This window comes from Hyalella azteca, unplaced genomic scaffold (genome assembly GCF_000764305.2).
Source record: "Hyalella azteca isolate HAZT.00-mixed unplaced genomic scaffold, Hazt_2.0.2 contig9873, whole genome shotgun sequence".
NCBI lineage: Eukaryota > Metazoa > Arthropoda > Malacostraca > Amphipoda > Hyalellidae > Hyalella > Hyalella azteca.
The window spans coordinates 315,191-330,981 of record NW_025939931.1 but is presented as its reverse complement, the minus strand read 5'-3'; the positions used below and the strand labels follow the sequence as shown (position 1 = coordinate 330,981).

General features: G+C 37.5%; 1 protein-coding gene across 1 annotated transcript; it reads left to right on the top strand.

Moving 5' to 3' along the window:
- Window positions 1–312: 312 nt before the first annotated feature.
- Window positions 313–14,662, top strand: LOC125178456. The gene is made up of 2 exons (XM_047882199.1): window positions 313–1,208; window positions 13,810–14,662. The coding sequence occupies exons 1-2, from the start codon at window positions 313–315 to the stop codon at window positions 14,660–14,662; spliced, it is 1,749 nt and encodes a 582-aa protein (XP_047738155.1).
- Window positions 14,663–15,791: the final 1,129 nt, after the last annotated feature.

Genomic DNA, 15,791 nt, shown 5'->3' with positions numbered 1-15,791 from the left:
AGTTTGCCCCACGTTGCACCTTCAATAACATATGCGATGTGACACGTCAATTGACTTGTGACCTTACCTTAATAGTGACATGTGAATTAATCTGTATCCGAGGTAAGGTATTTGAAATAGAAATTTGTTCTCTGATTTACTAACTTTGTTTTCCCCCAGGTCCAAGCAATTTTTTCATAAGGTTCGTACCATTGGTATTTGGATTTGAGGTGGCAGTGAGAAGAAAACTGATTACAGAAATTAAGGTCTGCTTGCCACAAGACAGTTAATTACGTAGTTTCTAAGTCTATATTTATTTGACATCGAAATATAATGGAGACAAACAATCAAAACCTTGACAATGAGTTGGACACTACGTCATCGCCGCCTGGTGGTACATGTGTCTGTCCACACTGGTTTCAAGAGCAGAGAATGCCGCACTATCAAGAACCAACAGCATACCAAGAACCATATCTGGATGGTTCCATACCCCAGAATACAGGGTTGACTTCAATTAAACCAAACTGTATGGATTTCGTGCAGACTAAAACTGAAGTTAGATCTGCATTTAGATCTCCATTGAGGAAATCGATGTGTTATCCACAAATGGCAACTGAAGACGCCAATCAGCTCTATTCTTTGGAATATGAAAGTAGAGATCGCCAGAGAGCAATAACTTCAGGGTTCAGGAGCTCAAGATCTCCCGTGCAGCAGGAACACATCGGATCTTCTGCAATGGGAGTACCGGTGGCTTCCCTGATGATGGGCGAGCCAATACTTTCTGCACATGGCTTACGGGCGTCCAATTCAACGTACTACTCACTCGGTGACAACGTTTTCCCTTCAAGCTCGTCAAACGCCTCAGGAAATAATGACTCAGTTATTTTTGCGACAGAGAGGCTAGGTGCGGCTAATAGTGAGGCTCGTGGGAGTAATTGCTTCGAAATATCTTTTGAAATACCTATATATTTTGTGCAGAGGGTAATGCATGAAATTTCGCTGGGCTTCATTGATTTGACCTTCGATGTCGCAGCCGAGTTCGAAAGTATTCCTAAAATTTTCATTACAGAAGTTGACTCTCTATACTCAAAGCGGCACCAAAATTCTTTTCCAAAACAGTATTTTTTCGAAGGGCCGAGGAAACAGTTGGATAATTTGCTTCTTTCTTCTGTTGAAACGAAGCGCAATGCTGTCCCTGCCAGTCGGCATGCTGCTTGCGAGGCCTGCAGGCGTCGGACTCTGACTCCGTTGACGAAAATATCGGGAGACCTCGATCAAGTACCGTTCACCATTTATCATCGGCCTATCAGCGGGGAACACGATATTCTTATTTTATTTTTTAATTCAAATAGATGTTATCCATTCTGCATAGAAGACAATGGTTGCGTTCCAAAAGTAAAAATTTTGATTAATAATCTTGATAGTTATGAAATTCATGTTGGAAGTTGTTCGAGCCCTGTTCAGTTGAATGACGATGTTAATTTCCTGTCGATCGTTGTGTATATTCATGGCGAAGTCCATGTCATCTATCGACCAAACTTTCATTTGCAGGATCGCGTTGTCGTGCATGCCAATCGCCAGAAATTCTCAATCCATTTTGAAAATGAGGACATACAAACGCACTGGCCTGTGACTGATTATCTCGATCGTGACGAGCATGAACTGTACTTCAAGTGCAAACGAAAGCAATTCCCACTAAAAACGGCTTGCAATTATGAACTGTATTTATCTCCCAATCCATTACATCCATCGTTATTAAGCAAGACCTGGAAAGAAACCGATAAAGTTTATGTTGTCGATAGGCTCGCGCCACACGGCAGTTCCATCGAACATAATCACTATTCGACTTTGACTCTTGGCAATCGCGGCCAATTGGTTGACACGTTAAATAGTGTATGGAGGAAATGCCGAAGACTTTTCAGGCCATTCTTAACTGATGACGATAGATTGATAGTACTTGAAAAATCCCTGAAATGCAGCCTCAGTTTCAATCGTTCTCCTGTAGCTCGCCAGATAACTAGTTAACAATTAATCAGTGATCTAACTTACTATCTACTGTAATGAAGCTTTATTAATAGGATAGTGATTCATCATTCATATACAAATATCATTGGTGCTTTAGTAAACTAGAAATATCCATCCATATTTCAAACTAAGTCGTCGAAGGAAAACGTCGAAGCGTTCAAACTGATGAGACAAGACTTATACTTGAAATTCCATCGATTTGTCGTTGTTTTAGTGCTGGAAGCAGATCATTCAACAACCTCACAATTGTGTTTTGGATTTATCTGTCGCAAGTAGCCATACTAATCAAGCCGATATTTAAATATGTAATGTTTAGAAAGTGCATGACCCCATTGATCATAAATTCGAATTTCGTATTTGTAATTGCTAGGCTCTACGTGAAAACTTATCGGTGATTACCCGACCAAGTGAGTTCTCACAATTATGTGTAACACGACCTCGGTGTCTCGCCTCCGTTCAATAAATGACTGAGTTCAGACCGATATTTCAGATATGTATAATATCGGCGTCAAATATTAATAATGACGAATTATGATTAAGTGCGTCTCCGAATATTCACCGTTTTATTTCAAACGTAATGAAAGTTTCAAAACGACTTTCATTTCCATGGAAAGCTGACTTTCATTGTTTTAGTCCACCAGTTGCAGAAATTTTGTGGCTTTGAAACTGTAAATGCTCGCTCCGAATAGTTTGGGCGATAGGTTTCATAAAAAGTTTTTGTTCCAGTACAGGAAATGAAAGGACTGGAAGCAGACAGCAAGCACTTTGATTTATACTGTGATGTAAAAATAGTGGCGTCATAGAATTTAGTAGCCCAACAGTAGTGATGGTTGTTGAAAGTAGTGACGGTTGTTGAAAAAGTTTCACTGCCTTTCCAGTGCTCTTCAACAAAATAGTCGAACAAAATATTTCTCTTCTTCACATGGACAATTTTAACCATTAACTCGCTGTCATTTTTGGTTTCATTTTTTGTAAATGACATGACCCTTATTGTGATTATTATATTTTCGACGAAAAAATCTAATTAATGCTGTGGTGTTTGAACCAATACGTCTACTTGATGCAAATGCTCAAATTGTGATCTTGCCATACTTTCAGGGACAAAACTGCAATCTCTTGTCCTCATTTTTGCAATATATTGTAGCACTAGCTGAGGTCTACGTTGCTTTCGTGTTGAAACTTTTTTTAATCATGTGTCTCAAACTCCTGCTCTCAGTTGAGCTGTAAAAGCTGTAAAGAAAGGCAAACTGTGACTAGTGGCATGCAAGGCGCTGAATTGTTTGAGCACTTATCTTTTTAGCTCTAACTGACGGGAAGTGCGTTCGGCTGAACAAGGAATAAAGCCAAAAATGCTCTAGCTAAATAAAAACCTAGTAGTTTATGTTGTTTTACTGCACTCTACTTCTCTGCATCTCGATGCGGCTAGTACCCACATCAATCTCTTCCTCCTGTGAGTTTGGTAGGACATAGCGCCGCTTGCAATAGCGTTCCTCCTCTTGTGGCTAGTAAACTTGTCAGCAGCTGCGGTTCTCAGTGGCTAGCTGGCTGGTCAGTACATCGGCAGACGCTACTTGTTGAGACCTGGGCTCATACTTTCAGAAAAAGTTAAGAGAGCGTAAGTCCATCAGCCAATCATTGACGGCCTTTCAAGCAAAATCCACCAATCATAGACAAGAAAATAGAGCGTAAGTACTTACGTTTACTTGTGAGTTATGAAAGTATGGCCCCAAGATCCCTACCGCCGCTGTTCACTTATTTCGTGTCATGCCCTATCTCGTACCAACAACAATCCTGACGTTATTATGCAAGCCAGGCTTATCGGGAAAATATACGCGAAAATATCGGGAAATTTCAAACGCTTATTTCTCCGTTACTAGCTTTCCCGAAATATGTCGTATTCAAAACTATTTAGTTATTTACTGTTCATAAATTGAGACTTTTCTGCACGGCGATGCTCCCGATAAATGAAGCCGAGGCTGGAACGGAAATCTTGGTAGTTTCTTTAGGCGGATTAGAATATCCACAAGTATCCAAAAATTGCTTTATTTTTGCAGTTATAGCTGAGTTTCATTTTGAAAAACCAAACAAACAACGAACATTATCCAATATAACAATTCATTTGTTTATCATGAATATGTAATATCTTTTTCTACCGTATATTTCACACAGAGCCCTTGCAAAGTACATAATATACAAAACATTTTTATATATGGTAATTCTATTCGTATCAGCGCGTGCATTTTTCAACCTTTCAAAAAATTTAGTATTCGAAATTTTAGTATTACAACATTTCGCATGAAACTTTAGATTCGTATAATTCAGCTCGACAGCTCTATATACGGTAATTGAAATATGATTGTGACTATTTTACGAGCTAAACCCTTTAGAGCTTTCATTAAATTTTCTCTCGAAATCGTGATGAAAATAAAAAATTTACCCATTTTTCATTTCTAAAGGTGATCAACTAAATATCGTTCAGATTTATTGATGTCTTCTTCTTTTGTCCGCTTTCTGAGGACTTGAGTTACTGACGTGAGTGACGTCCTCCTCCGACTTCAAATGCAACTATTTACCTTTTCCTATTTCCAGGAAAATAATTCTCTCGAAGTATTCAGCTAGCTTCTTTACGTAGGATAGTTCCACTTATTAGACATTGATGCTACCACCGCGCAGAAGTTCTATGTGCCGGATAAACATGGATGTTCATCACGTATCCAATTACGAGCTTGTGTCCACCTTGTTTATAAAATTTAATCCTCTCGAATTTCTTTTTTCTTGTAAAACCAACAAAATTAATGTAGTCTGCTACTACAAGATTATATGCGTTAAAATATACAATGTACTCAGTTGCAACACTTCTGCCGAAGTTGACTTCTTTTTTGTGGCACCAATTTAATGAATTGTGTCCAGAAACGTATACCTCTGTGTAATTCCACGATGCACCTCTCAATGCTGGGTTAAAGCAAAGAAGGATCTGACCACCAATGGGAGTGGGTCAGAGAATTCACGCAGGAAAATCTATGTAGGATCAGGGTGGAATTTTCTGTATGACTGGTTGTGGTTGGAACGCATGGGAACATTTTCTCTGATTAAAAATCCTCACTTCACGCACCCAAATTTGGTGAGTTGAATTTTGTGTGCCCAATGTCAGATATTCATCTCTACACTCAGGGAAATGAATGAAACATTGCCCGAATAGCAAAAAAATTCTTGCATTTGGGGGTTATCCAGACCATGCTTAGTCCGACAAATGGACATGTCGGTGCATTATGCCGAAATATTATACAGACAATATGTCTTGTTAATTCTGAGTTTGAAATAACACCCTGTCTCTGTGTGACTTTTTCCCCTTAAGTATTTGAATTACAATGCATTTTCCAGTTTTTATTTTCTTGTTATTAATGTTGAGTTTACTCGAGTTGCTCTGACAAGTGTCGTGCGAAAATTAAAAGGAGTCGCAAGGGAGGTTCCAAACTTTATTATGTGGCGTATATTAGTGCAATAAAAGTGTTTTATCTAAATTGTGTGAAATGGACACGTTTGAGATAGGAGCGGACGAACTATTGAATCAAATAGATGAGCGTGGATGACGAAATTTGCCCCCACAATATTTCTGTTATGACTGAAATGACGTGTTATGGTGGAGTACGTGGAGTGGTAAATATCTCAATAAATTGAATTTGCTTAAAATGGTGATGGTGCATTTTTAACGCCGGACTTTTTTTATTGGCAGATATTTGTAATTTTGCCAAACTAAATATGGACATTTGCTACAGTAAGTTTGAAGGCGACAGTGGGAAGTTTCCTTAAAATAGGTTGCTCTTCAGTCCAAAAATTTTATCTCTCTCCGTCTCGTCTAAACTTCTTTAAAGATATCAATTTAATGGCAGCAAGCGATCAAAACCGCAACGAAGAATTGAACACTCCACCACCACCTCTTATCGGCCACAGCCCAACTCCAGAAAACTGGATCCCAGATTCCCCAACTTATGATTTGTATCGAATGTTCTCGTTCCCTTTTGGAGATAATGGAGATGCATGTTCTGATAATGTGAAGTTGAATGAAGCTACAGGATACGATCAACTTTTTGATATGCTTGAAGAANGAGGCCGCGAAAGATAAATATGTAGACTTGAATCTTGGCAAACGAGGTCAATTGGTCGACTCGATCAGCGCTATGCGAGGCGAATGTCTGAGACTCTTCAGGCCGTTCTTGACTGCAGACGACAGATTGATAGTTCTGGAAAAATCCCTGATGTGCCCTGAATTTTCGTTACTGGAACTTTTGACCTGCAGTTCTCATCTAAGTAATGATTTTTATTTGACATGACTACAAATCGTCATCAGATCAGTATGAAAATTTTAACTTGTGTAAACTTCTATCAACGCATTTCATTAGAACGGTGATACTCCTACGATGTATGATGAAGCAACCTTTCAAGTAAAACTTAAATTTGAAATAGTTATCAATATCCCTTATTATTTTAAGCGTTATTTGATAATTGAAAAGTGTGAAATGGAACTACATGAACTAAGGCATTGGATAGAAGGACTTTCGTCAAGTGGAGAGAATGATCTTTCCATATTCCAAAATAACTCAGGATGGAAATGCATTTAACATCTACCCCTCAAGGGGGACTTCTGACGTGTGTCTATGCTCGTCAGAAGTCCTATAGGATTTCGCGCTCCTAGGGGGATTGTTCCTGAGCGCCCCACCGCTGAGCTCGCGGTGTCTGACTGCAGGTCTCAGTTGTGGGGTTAAGTTATTTTGTAGGTAGGATTCCTTACATTAAGTTATTATGTAGGTAGGATTCCTTACATTTCCCTTCTCTGTCTCTCTCGTGCGAGCGGCCGACATCCCGTGTAAGCGACCTCTTGTTCGAGTGTTTGTTTTTGTTGCTTTTCACCTGTCCCTCCTTGTCACTTCGTCTCTTTGAGATGCTAACGCCTTTTCTCTCGAGCCAACTTCAGCGGGCTGGACAACAGAGACTTTCCGCTCCTTGTGGGTGATGAACAATTTGAGACTTTGAATACTTTGAATAATTGAGACCTCCCGCCTTACTGGCGATGTTATATTTTGACCTCTGGCGCGAAATAACTTGATAGCTGAAGCGCTATCAAACCATTCTACTACTACATTTAACATCTATGCAAAAATCATCTAGCGTTCGAAAGAACGCATCTACATAAGTTGGCTTCTTAACTTGTGGAAAGGAGAAGTGTAACTACCTTAGAAGTCTCGTGAAAAGCTTTCATGCAATGATTTTCTTCTTGTTACTTATCTGACTTATACTTATATTACTTATATAATGTGTAGGAGGCGGATTGTAGATGATCCTGACGAGATATGCCATAGGAAGCTCTGAAAATATATCTGGGGTCGGTAAAACTGTGATCGTTATCGTCAAACAGGTCTAGTGTGCGGATTCTACAATTATGATTGGTGGGATCTACGTGAAAAATTCTCGATGATTAGCAGATAGGTTGAGACTGCAAAGTCCTTACTGAGTATGCAGTCACAGTCCCAGAGCGCACTTCAAAAAATAAAAAGGAATAAACAAACATCGACGAAAAATTTTCTGGAGGGATGTGTTCCTGATAATTAGGATTGATGCTTCTTTCTTATTATGTATTAACCTTTATGCGAAAAAATCGACAATTTTAAAAATTACTTAACTCAATATTGTCTAATTTTATAACGAATGTATTCCTCTACTGATTATGTGCTTATATCTCGTTCTGATAGAATTATTTAGCAGAAAACGCTTGCTAACGACTACTTTGAATGAAAGGATGGATGAAAATATGTTAGTGAAATTGGTGAAAATAAATGAAAAGTGATAAATCGGAGACTGTTTAATTATTTCGCTGCAATGTTAGATATTTTGCTATACTAAATTTACATTTTTAGAGCGAGAGGATACGAAGCATTCGCAGTATTATATTAATTCAGTATTTCATTTCTTAATTCTGTTCAACTTATTTCTGCCAGTTGTAAAATCTGACATACAAATTTCAATTGATACTGTAACCGTTCTCAGCTACAGGCATTATTCACAGAAAATTCAAAAGCTCAATTGAATTAATGGCTGATGAGTAATCGCCATGCAACAATTTGATCAGCATTTGACAAAGAAGAAGAGTGAACAAATGTTTCTATTCAATTCACTTTTATCGTTAAAAATCAATATGGATGTAGCTACGAACTCGATGCAATCATTATATTTTTCTTGAGCAATTTACGATCTAATTAATTTTAAACTCTGAACGAAATGTTTAATGTCATAAATTTCATCATTTGCAACGCAGCTATATGCAAGTTATAAAATTGTGAGCTCTCACATTCCTGGACAGTTAAATGTTACGTTGGAATATTTCCTTAGTAATTTGTCTCCGAATTATTAAAGTATTATCAAGTATTATCACGAAAATATTACGAATACATAATCATTCTGAGTGTTATCAACCTAAGTTTTTTGATTGACAAGTTTTGGAAACAATCGGACAATCGTAAACACTGACGTGCTGATAACTTAACTTGTTGGGCCCCATAAAAGGTTCTAACCCACAGACCTACACCTCTACTACACTGCTCTTCGTTTAAATTATGAAAGCAATCAAAACCTGGCAACTGAAATTCAACTGGCAATTCCGCGATTTCAGCACGACATATGCTATATTTTAAGATAGATATATGTAATACTTTAAGCTAAATATATGCAAACCTTTAAGCCAAAAGTATGCAATACTTTAAGATAATATATACAAAATTGTCATGGAACAGGAATATCTAGCTATGTACCTTTATCTTAGCTGTAAAATTAAACAAGATTTTTGTTGGAGTTTATGGCGTGCCATCTTCGATCTCAAATTGAAATAAATTTCAAGGGATACTGTTTCTTCTTCCCGGACTACTATTGACTTGTGTATAGCCCCAGTCTTAATGGCAGCAGAAGTGCCTTGAAGTGACCACACGGCAGGCATAGTGCAAGTCATCCAGACGTGGGTGTGTTTCAAGTCTATAAAAATTGTGTTCAGGTATTTCTGCTACTAAAACCCGCTGATGATACGAATATTATGGTCGAGAATAATTTTGTTATGTCTTTTTGAATATTTGTCGGTGTTTGGGTGACTTATTACTAGTGTGAACGTTGTTTAATAGAAGTTTTAAGAGTGTGGAAAAAAGAGATGAAGTAAGATAAATATGTGGAAGAATATTTACGCTATTCTGAAATAACGCATATGTGGATGGCACTAACTAAGAATACTATTATTAACTAATGCATCAATTCACTCAGAAGCTAAGTTTAGTCAAGGCAAGCTACGTACGCCCGAAATGCGGAAACATAACCTAACCCAACGTAAACTAAACCTTGTCTAGCCATGTAGTATTCTGTTGGTAGGGCTATTTTTTATGTATACAATGGAGATATCAGGATGGATGGTATTTTTATAGATACCAAATTCAAATTCTAATGAATTTTCAATACCATTGGTTTTGGTTAGCTTTGTCATTGCCGATACCTGTTGAAATGTATATTCTTTTGAATTTAGTTTCGGCGTAGACTTCAGCGTATGAATAAAAAGTTTGAAATACAATCCAGTACGCATAAAATATTGACATGAAAGAAATTTTGTACGTGTTGTGTGGGTCTGAGCCAAAGAATATTAATATTAGTAAGATAGTTACTATACCGGTAGCCACTTTGCATTGCAATGACCAAACAATACTGATCAAATTGATGGATATTTTCGTCTAAGTTCCATCTTTATTTACAACCTGCCCCTGTGCATGGACCCGCTTCGTCCAATCTCATTATGATCACTTGATTGCTTAAATTCCAAGTTTGTCACGAGTTTAAGAGCATAGAAAACAGCCAGAAAATTCACCACTTTCTATCAGAGAAAATGTTTCGGATTCCAGCTCCTTCGTCAGTTCAAAAACCTAAAAACCAAGTACAAGTACAAGCAATTAGCAAACTAAAATTCACATTGAACATATTATAGACTACATTGCTGGCCAATTGTCCTACTGATTTTTAGCCATTTCTAAAATCGATATATCGATGACATTCTTTCAATTTTCAAGCATCCCTCTCATATGTAGGTCTTTTCTTTGATTATCTTTATCTCCAACACAAGTCCATCAAATTTAACATGGAGCTTGAACCCAAGAATAGTTCATCTTTTTTTGATTGTAATGTTACGAAATCAAACGGCCGTTTTCAGACATCTGTTAACCAAAAATCGACGTTTACCGGCTTAAGCACCAGTTTTTTTTATCTTTTGTTCTTTTCGTTTCAAATTAAATGGGAATCAAACGTCAATTTACCGCGGCTTTCGTATTTGCTCTACTTTCCATGCTATGCTCTCCGGATTCGAATTTTTCGCAGTACCTTTTCAATTCCTGGGTTTCCGTCGCAGTGGGTATATACTCAAATGAAGGAATTTTTGTCTAAGCAATATTCTGAGGTTGTTCCCGTACCTGAAAATAGGAATGCTGTTTATTGTTCATATCCTTACTTTGGTCCCTTTTCGGAGGCTATGGCTAAGGAGTTGAAAGTTTAGTTTGCTAAATGCCTCCCAAATGTACATCTTCATTGATTACTGGTGAATAATTTTAAAATCAGTTCTTTTTTCAAGTAGTCATGTATTAAGATTCACATCCTGTTCTTATGCGATCGTCCTTAGTTTATCAATAAATTTATGCGCAATGCGCAACTGCGTAAGTCGGTATGACGTCACATTTTTATTACTAGCCTGGCAGAGGTTAGAGAAAGGAGTTTAGAAGAGGAAACTTGCAAGCGCACCCCCTTCATTCAGTAGTACGCGTTCATGCCGAGCATTGCAACCTCCGGTGATTTTATATTTTTAGCCTCCATAACCTGTTTTTCTGACCGGCGAATTTTAGAATCCCTGTATACAAAAGCCTAGTAATTGCCGCTTACAGTTCATATCTTCTCGAAATTGCATATAGATAGGTTTGTCTGCTCATGTTTACCTCCTTCTTATTCGTTTTCATTTGGCAATTTATGTTTTAATATCTAAAATCTGAATTTTAGTTGGTCTAATCTCATGTATTATATCGATATTCACATTAGTCGTATTAGTTCTAGTCAATATATGAAAAACATTGTCGATGCTGACTCCGAAATTTGTGACATACCATCGTGCGAACTGTCCGCACTTGCTGAGAATTTCAAATCTTTCTATCGTCCGATATGGTAAATTTTCAGTTAACGAGTTGATATGCCAAGTTTTGTCTTGGTTTGGAAATATTGATAGTTATTTACATTTGTGATTTGGCAGCATTGATCAATAATAAATGCAATAAACAGAGAAGTCTCGCCAGTCCTGTGCAATAAGGTGTTAATTGCACAATTTAGAATATTTTTTTACATAACTAAATTTAGTTTTTCGGGATAGTCACTCGTTAGTGCTATTGCTAACTCGGCAAAACCTAAACCTCATTGCTGGTGAAGAAACATATAGTAAGTATGAGCAGTCATTTGCTGTTTATTTTCAATGCTAATTGTTTGCAAGGGAGATGTCTTATAGCAATATGGACAACTGTCGACGTACTTATTTGATAGGTTTGTCTGCTCATGTTTACCTCCTTCTTACTCGTTTTCATTTGGCAATTATTGTTTTAATATCTAAAATCTGAATTTTAGTTGGTCTAATCTAATTTATTTACATTACATCATTTATTTACGGTATTTACATTAGTCGTTAAGTTTTAGTCGATATATGAAAAACATCGTCGATGCTGGCTCCGAAATTTGTGACAAACCATCATGCGAACTGTCCGCACGAACTGTCCGCAGAATTTCAAATCTTTCTATCGTCTGATATGGTAAATTTTCAGTTTACGAGTTGATATGCCAAATTTTGTCTTGGTTTTGAAATATTGATAGTTATTTATATATGTGATTTGACAGAATTAATCAATAATAAATGCAATAAATAGAGGAGTCTCGCCAGTCCTGTGCAATAAGGTGATAATTGCACAATTTAGAATTTTTTTTTTTTTTTGCATAACTAAATTTAGTTTTTTCTGGATAGTCACTCGTTAGTGCTATTGCTACCTCGGCAAAACCTAAACCTCATTGCTGGTGAAGAAACATATTAGGTATGAGCAGTCATTTGCTGTTTATTTTCAATGCTAATTGTTTGCAAGGGAGATGTCTTATAGCAATATGGACAACTGTCGACGTACTTATTTGAGTCGAATACATTTATTTTTTTTCTATTTTCCGATTAATCGAGTTTGCCCCATGTTGCACCTTCAGTAACATATGCGATGTCAATTGACTTGTGACCTTACCTTAATAGTGACATGTGAATTAATCTGCGGCCTTACCTTAATAGTGACATGTGAATTAATCTATATCCGAGGTAAGGTATTTGAAACTGAAATTGGTCCTCTGATTTGCTCACATTGTTTTTCCCCAGGTCCAAGTAATTTTTTTGCAAGGTTCGTATCATTGGTATTTGGATTTGACGTGGCAGTGAGAAGAAAACTAATTACAGAAATTTAGGTCTGCTTGCCACAAGACAGTTAATTGCTTAGTCTCTAAGTCTCTATTTATTTGACATCGAAATATAATGGAGACAAACAATCAAAACCTTGACAATGAGTTGGACACTACGTCATCGCCGCCTGGTGGTACATGTGTCGATCCAGTTTCTGAAAATCAAAGCCCAGTTCCACCAACAGAAGTAGAACGTAGAACGCTTGCAATTGGAGACTCTCAAACTTTTGATCAACTAGGTACATATTTTGGCAGCACATCGGAGCGGTTAAGCAATTTTTTAATCAGTGGCATTCAGGCAGAGGCTGCATCGAAAACGAAAGATGAAATTTACTTTACGTCCAATCCAGTAGTGAACCAGTCTATTCCTCATGTTCCTACACTCGAACCAACCCAAAGTACGTCAAGTTTACAGCCAAGCTGCTCAAGAGTTACTGAACCAGCTGGTCCACACTGGTTTCAAGAGCAGAGAATGCCGCACTATCAAGAACCAACAGCATACCAAGAACCATATCTGGATGGTTCCATACCCCAGAATACAAGGTTGACTTCAATTAAACCAAAATGTATGGAATTCGTGCAAACTAAAACTGAAGTTAGATCTGCATTTAGATCTCCCTTGAAGAAATCGAGGAGTTATTCACAAAAGGTAACTGATGACACCAATCAGCTCTATTCTTTGGAATATGAAAGTAGGGATCGTCAGAGAGCAATAACTTCAGGGTTCAGGAGCCCAAGATTTCCCGTGCAGCAGGAACACATCGGATCTTCTACAATGGGAGTACCGTTGGCTTCCCTGATGAAGAGCGAGCAAGTACTTCCTGCACATTGCTTACGGGCGTCCAATTCAACGTACTACTCACTCGGTGACAACGTTTTCCCTTCAAGCTCATCAAACGCCTCAGGAAATAATGACTCTGTTCTTTTTGCGATAAATAGGCTAGGTGCGGCTAATAGTGAGGCTGGTGGGAGAAATTGCTTCGAAGTATCTTTTGAAATACCTATATATTTTGGACAGAAAAGAACATATGAAATTTCACTGGGCTTCATTGATTTGACCTTCGTTGTCGCAGCCAAATTCGAAAGTATTCCTACAATTTTCATTAGAGAAGTTGACTTTCTATACTCAAAACGGTACAGAAATTCTTTTCCAAAACAATATTTTTTCGAAGGGCCGATGAAACAGTTGGATAATTTGCTTCTTTCTTCTGTTGAAACGAAGCGCAATGCTGTTCCTGCCAGTCGGCATGCTGCTTGCGAGGCCTGCAGGCGTCGGATTAGTGGCGGGTTTGCGAAAATTTCAGGAGATCTCGATCAAGTACCGTTCACCATTCATCATCCGCCTATCAGCGAGGAACACGATATTCTTATTTTATTTTTTGTTTCGAATAGATGTTTTCCCTTCTGCGTAGAAGATTATGCTTCCTATCCAAAAGTAGAAATTTGGATTAAAGGTGATAGTTATGATATCCAAGTTGGAAGTGGTTCGAGCCCTGTTCAGTTGAATCACGATGTGAATTTCCTGGCGATCGTTGTGTATATTCATGGCGAAGTCCATGTCATCAATCAACCAAACTTTCAATTGCGGGATCACGTTGTCGTGATCGCTAATGGCCAGAAATTCTTTATACATTTTGAAGATGAGGACTTACAAACGCGCTGGCCTGTGACTGATTATCTCGATCGTGACGAGCATAAACTGTACTTCAAGTGCAAACAAAAGCACTTCCCGCTAAAAACGGCTCGCAATGATGAAATGTATTTATCTCCAAATCCATTACAGCCATCGTTATTAAGCAAGACGTGGAACGATGCCGATACTGTTAATGCGGTCTACAGGCGCACGTCACACGGCAGTTCCATCGAACATGATCACTATTCGACTTTGACTCTTGGCAGTCGTGGCCAGTTGGTTAACACGTTAAACAGTGGATGGAAGAAATACCGAAGAGTCTTCAGGCCATTTTTAACCGATGACGACAGACTGATAGTTCTTGAAAAATCCCTGAAATGCAGCCTCAATTTCAATTACTTGGATCGTTCACCTCCTGTCTCTTATACACATCTAGATGTGTATAAGAGACAGCTCCTACGGTGTATAATGAAGCAACCTTTCAAATAAAACTTAAATTTGAAATGGTTATCAATATCCCTTATTATTTTAAGCGTTATTTGATAATTGAAGAGTGTGAAATGGAACTACATAGACTATTGCATTGGATAAAAGGAGTTTCATCAGTGGAGAGAATGATCTTTCCATATTCCGAAATAATTCAGGATAGAAATGCATTTAACAACTATGCAAAAATCATTGGCGTTTGAAAGAACGCATCTACATAAGTTGGCTTCTTAACTTGTTGGAAAGGAGATGTGTAACTACCTTAGAAGTATCATGAAAAGCTTCCATGCAATGATTTTCTTCTTGATACTTATCTGACTTAATGTGTAGGAGGCGGATTGTAGATGATCCTGACGAGAAATGCCATAGGAAGCTCGGAAAATATATCAGGGGTCGGAAAACACTGTGATCGTTATCGTCAAACTGGTCTAGTGTTCGGATTCTACAATTATGATTGGTGGGATCTACGTGAAAAATTCTCGATGATTAGCAGATAAGTTGAGACTGCAAAGTCCTTACTGAGTATGCAGCCTCAATCCCAAAGCGCCTTTCAAAAAATAAAAAGGAATAAACAAACATTGACGAAAAATTTTCTGGAAGGATGTGTTCCAGATAATTAGGATTGATGCATCTTTCTTATTATGTATTGAGCTCTATGCGAAAAAATCGACAATTTTAAAAATTACTTCACTTAATATTGTCTAATTTTATAACGAATGTATTCCTCTACTGATTATGTGCTTATATCTCGTTATCATAGAATTATTTAATGGAAAACGCTTGCTAACGACAACTTTGAATAAAAGGATGGATGAAAATATGTTAGTGAAATTGGTGGAAATAAATGAAAAATTATATTTCGGAGACGGTTTAATTATTTCGCTGCAATGTTAGATATTTTGCTAGACTAAATATACACTTTTAGAGCGAGAGGATTCGAAGTATTCGCAGTATTATGTAAATTCAGTATTTTATTTCTTAATTCTGTTCAACTTATTTCTGCCAGTTGTAAAATCTGAACTTATTTCTGCCAGTTGTAAAATCTGACATACAAATTTCAATTGATACTGTAACCGTTCTCATCTACAGGCATTATTCACAGAAAATAAAAAGCTCAATTGAATTAATGGCT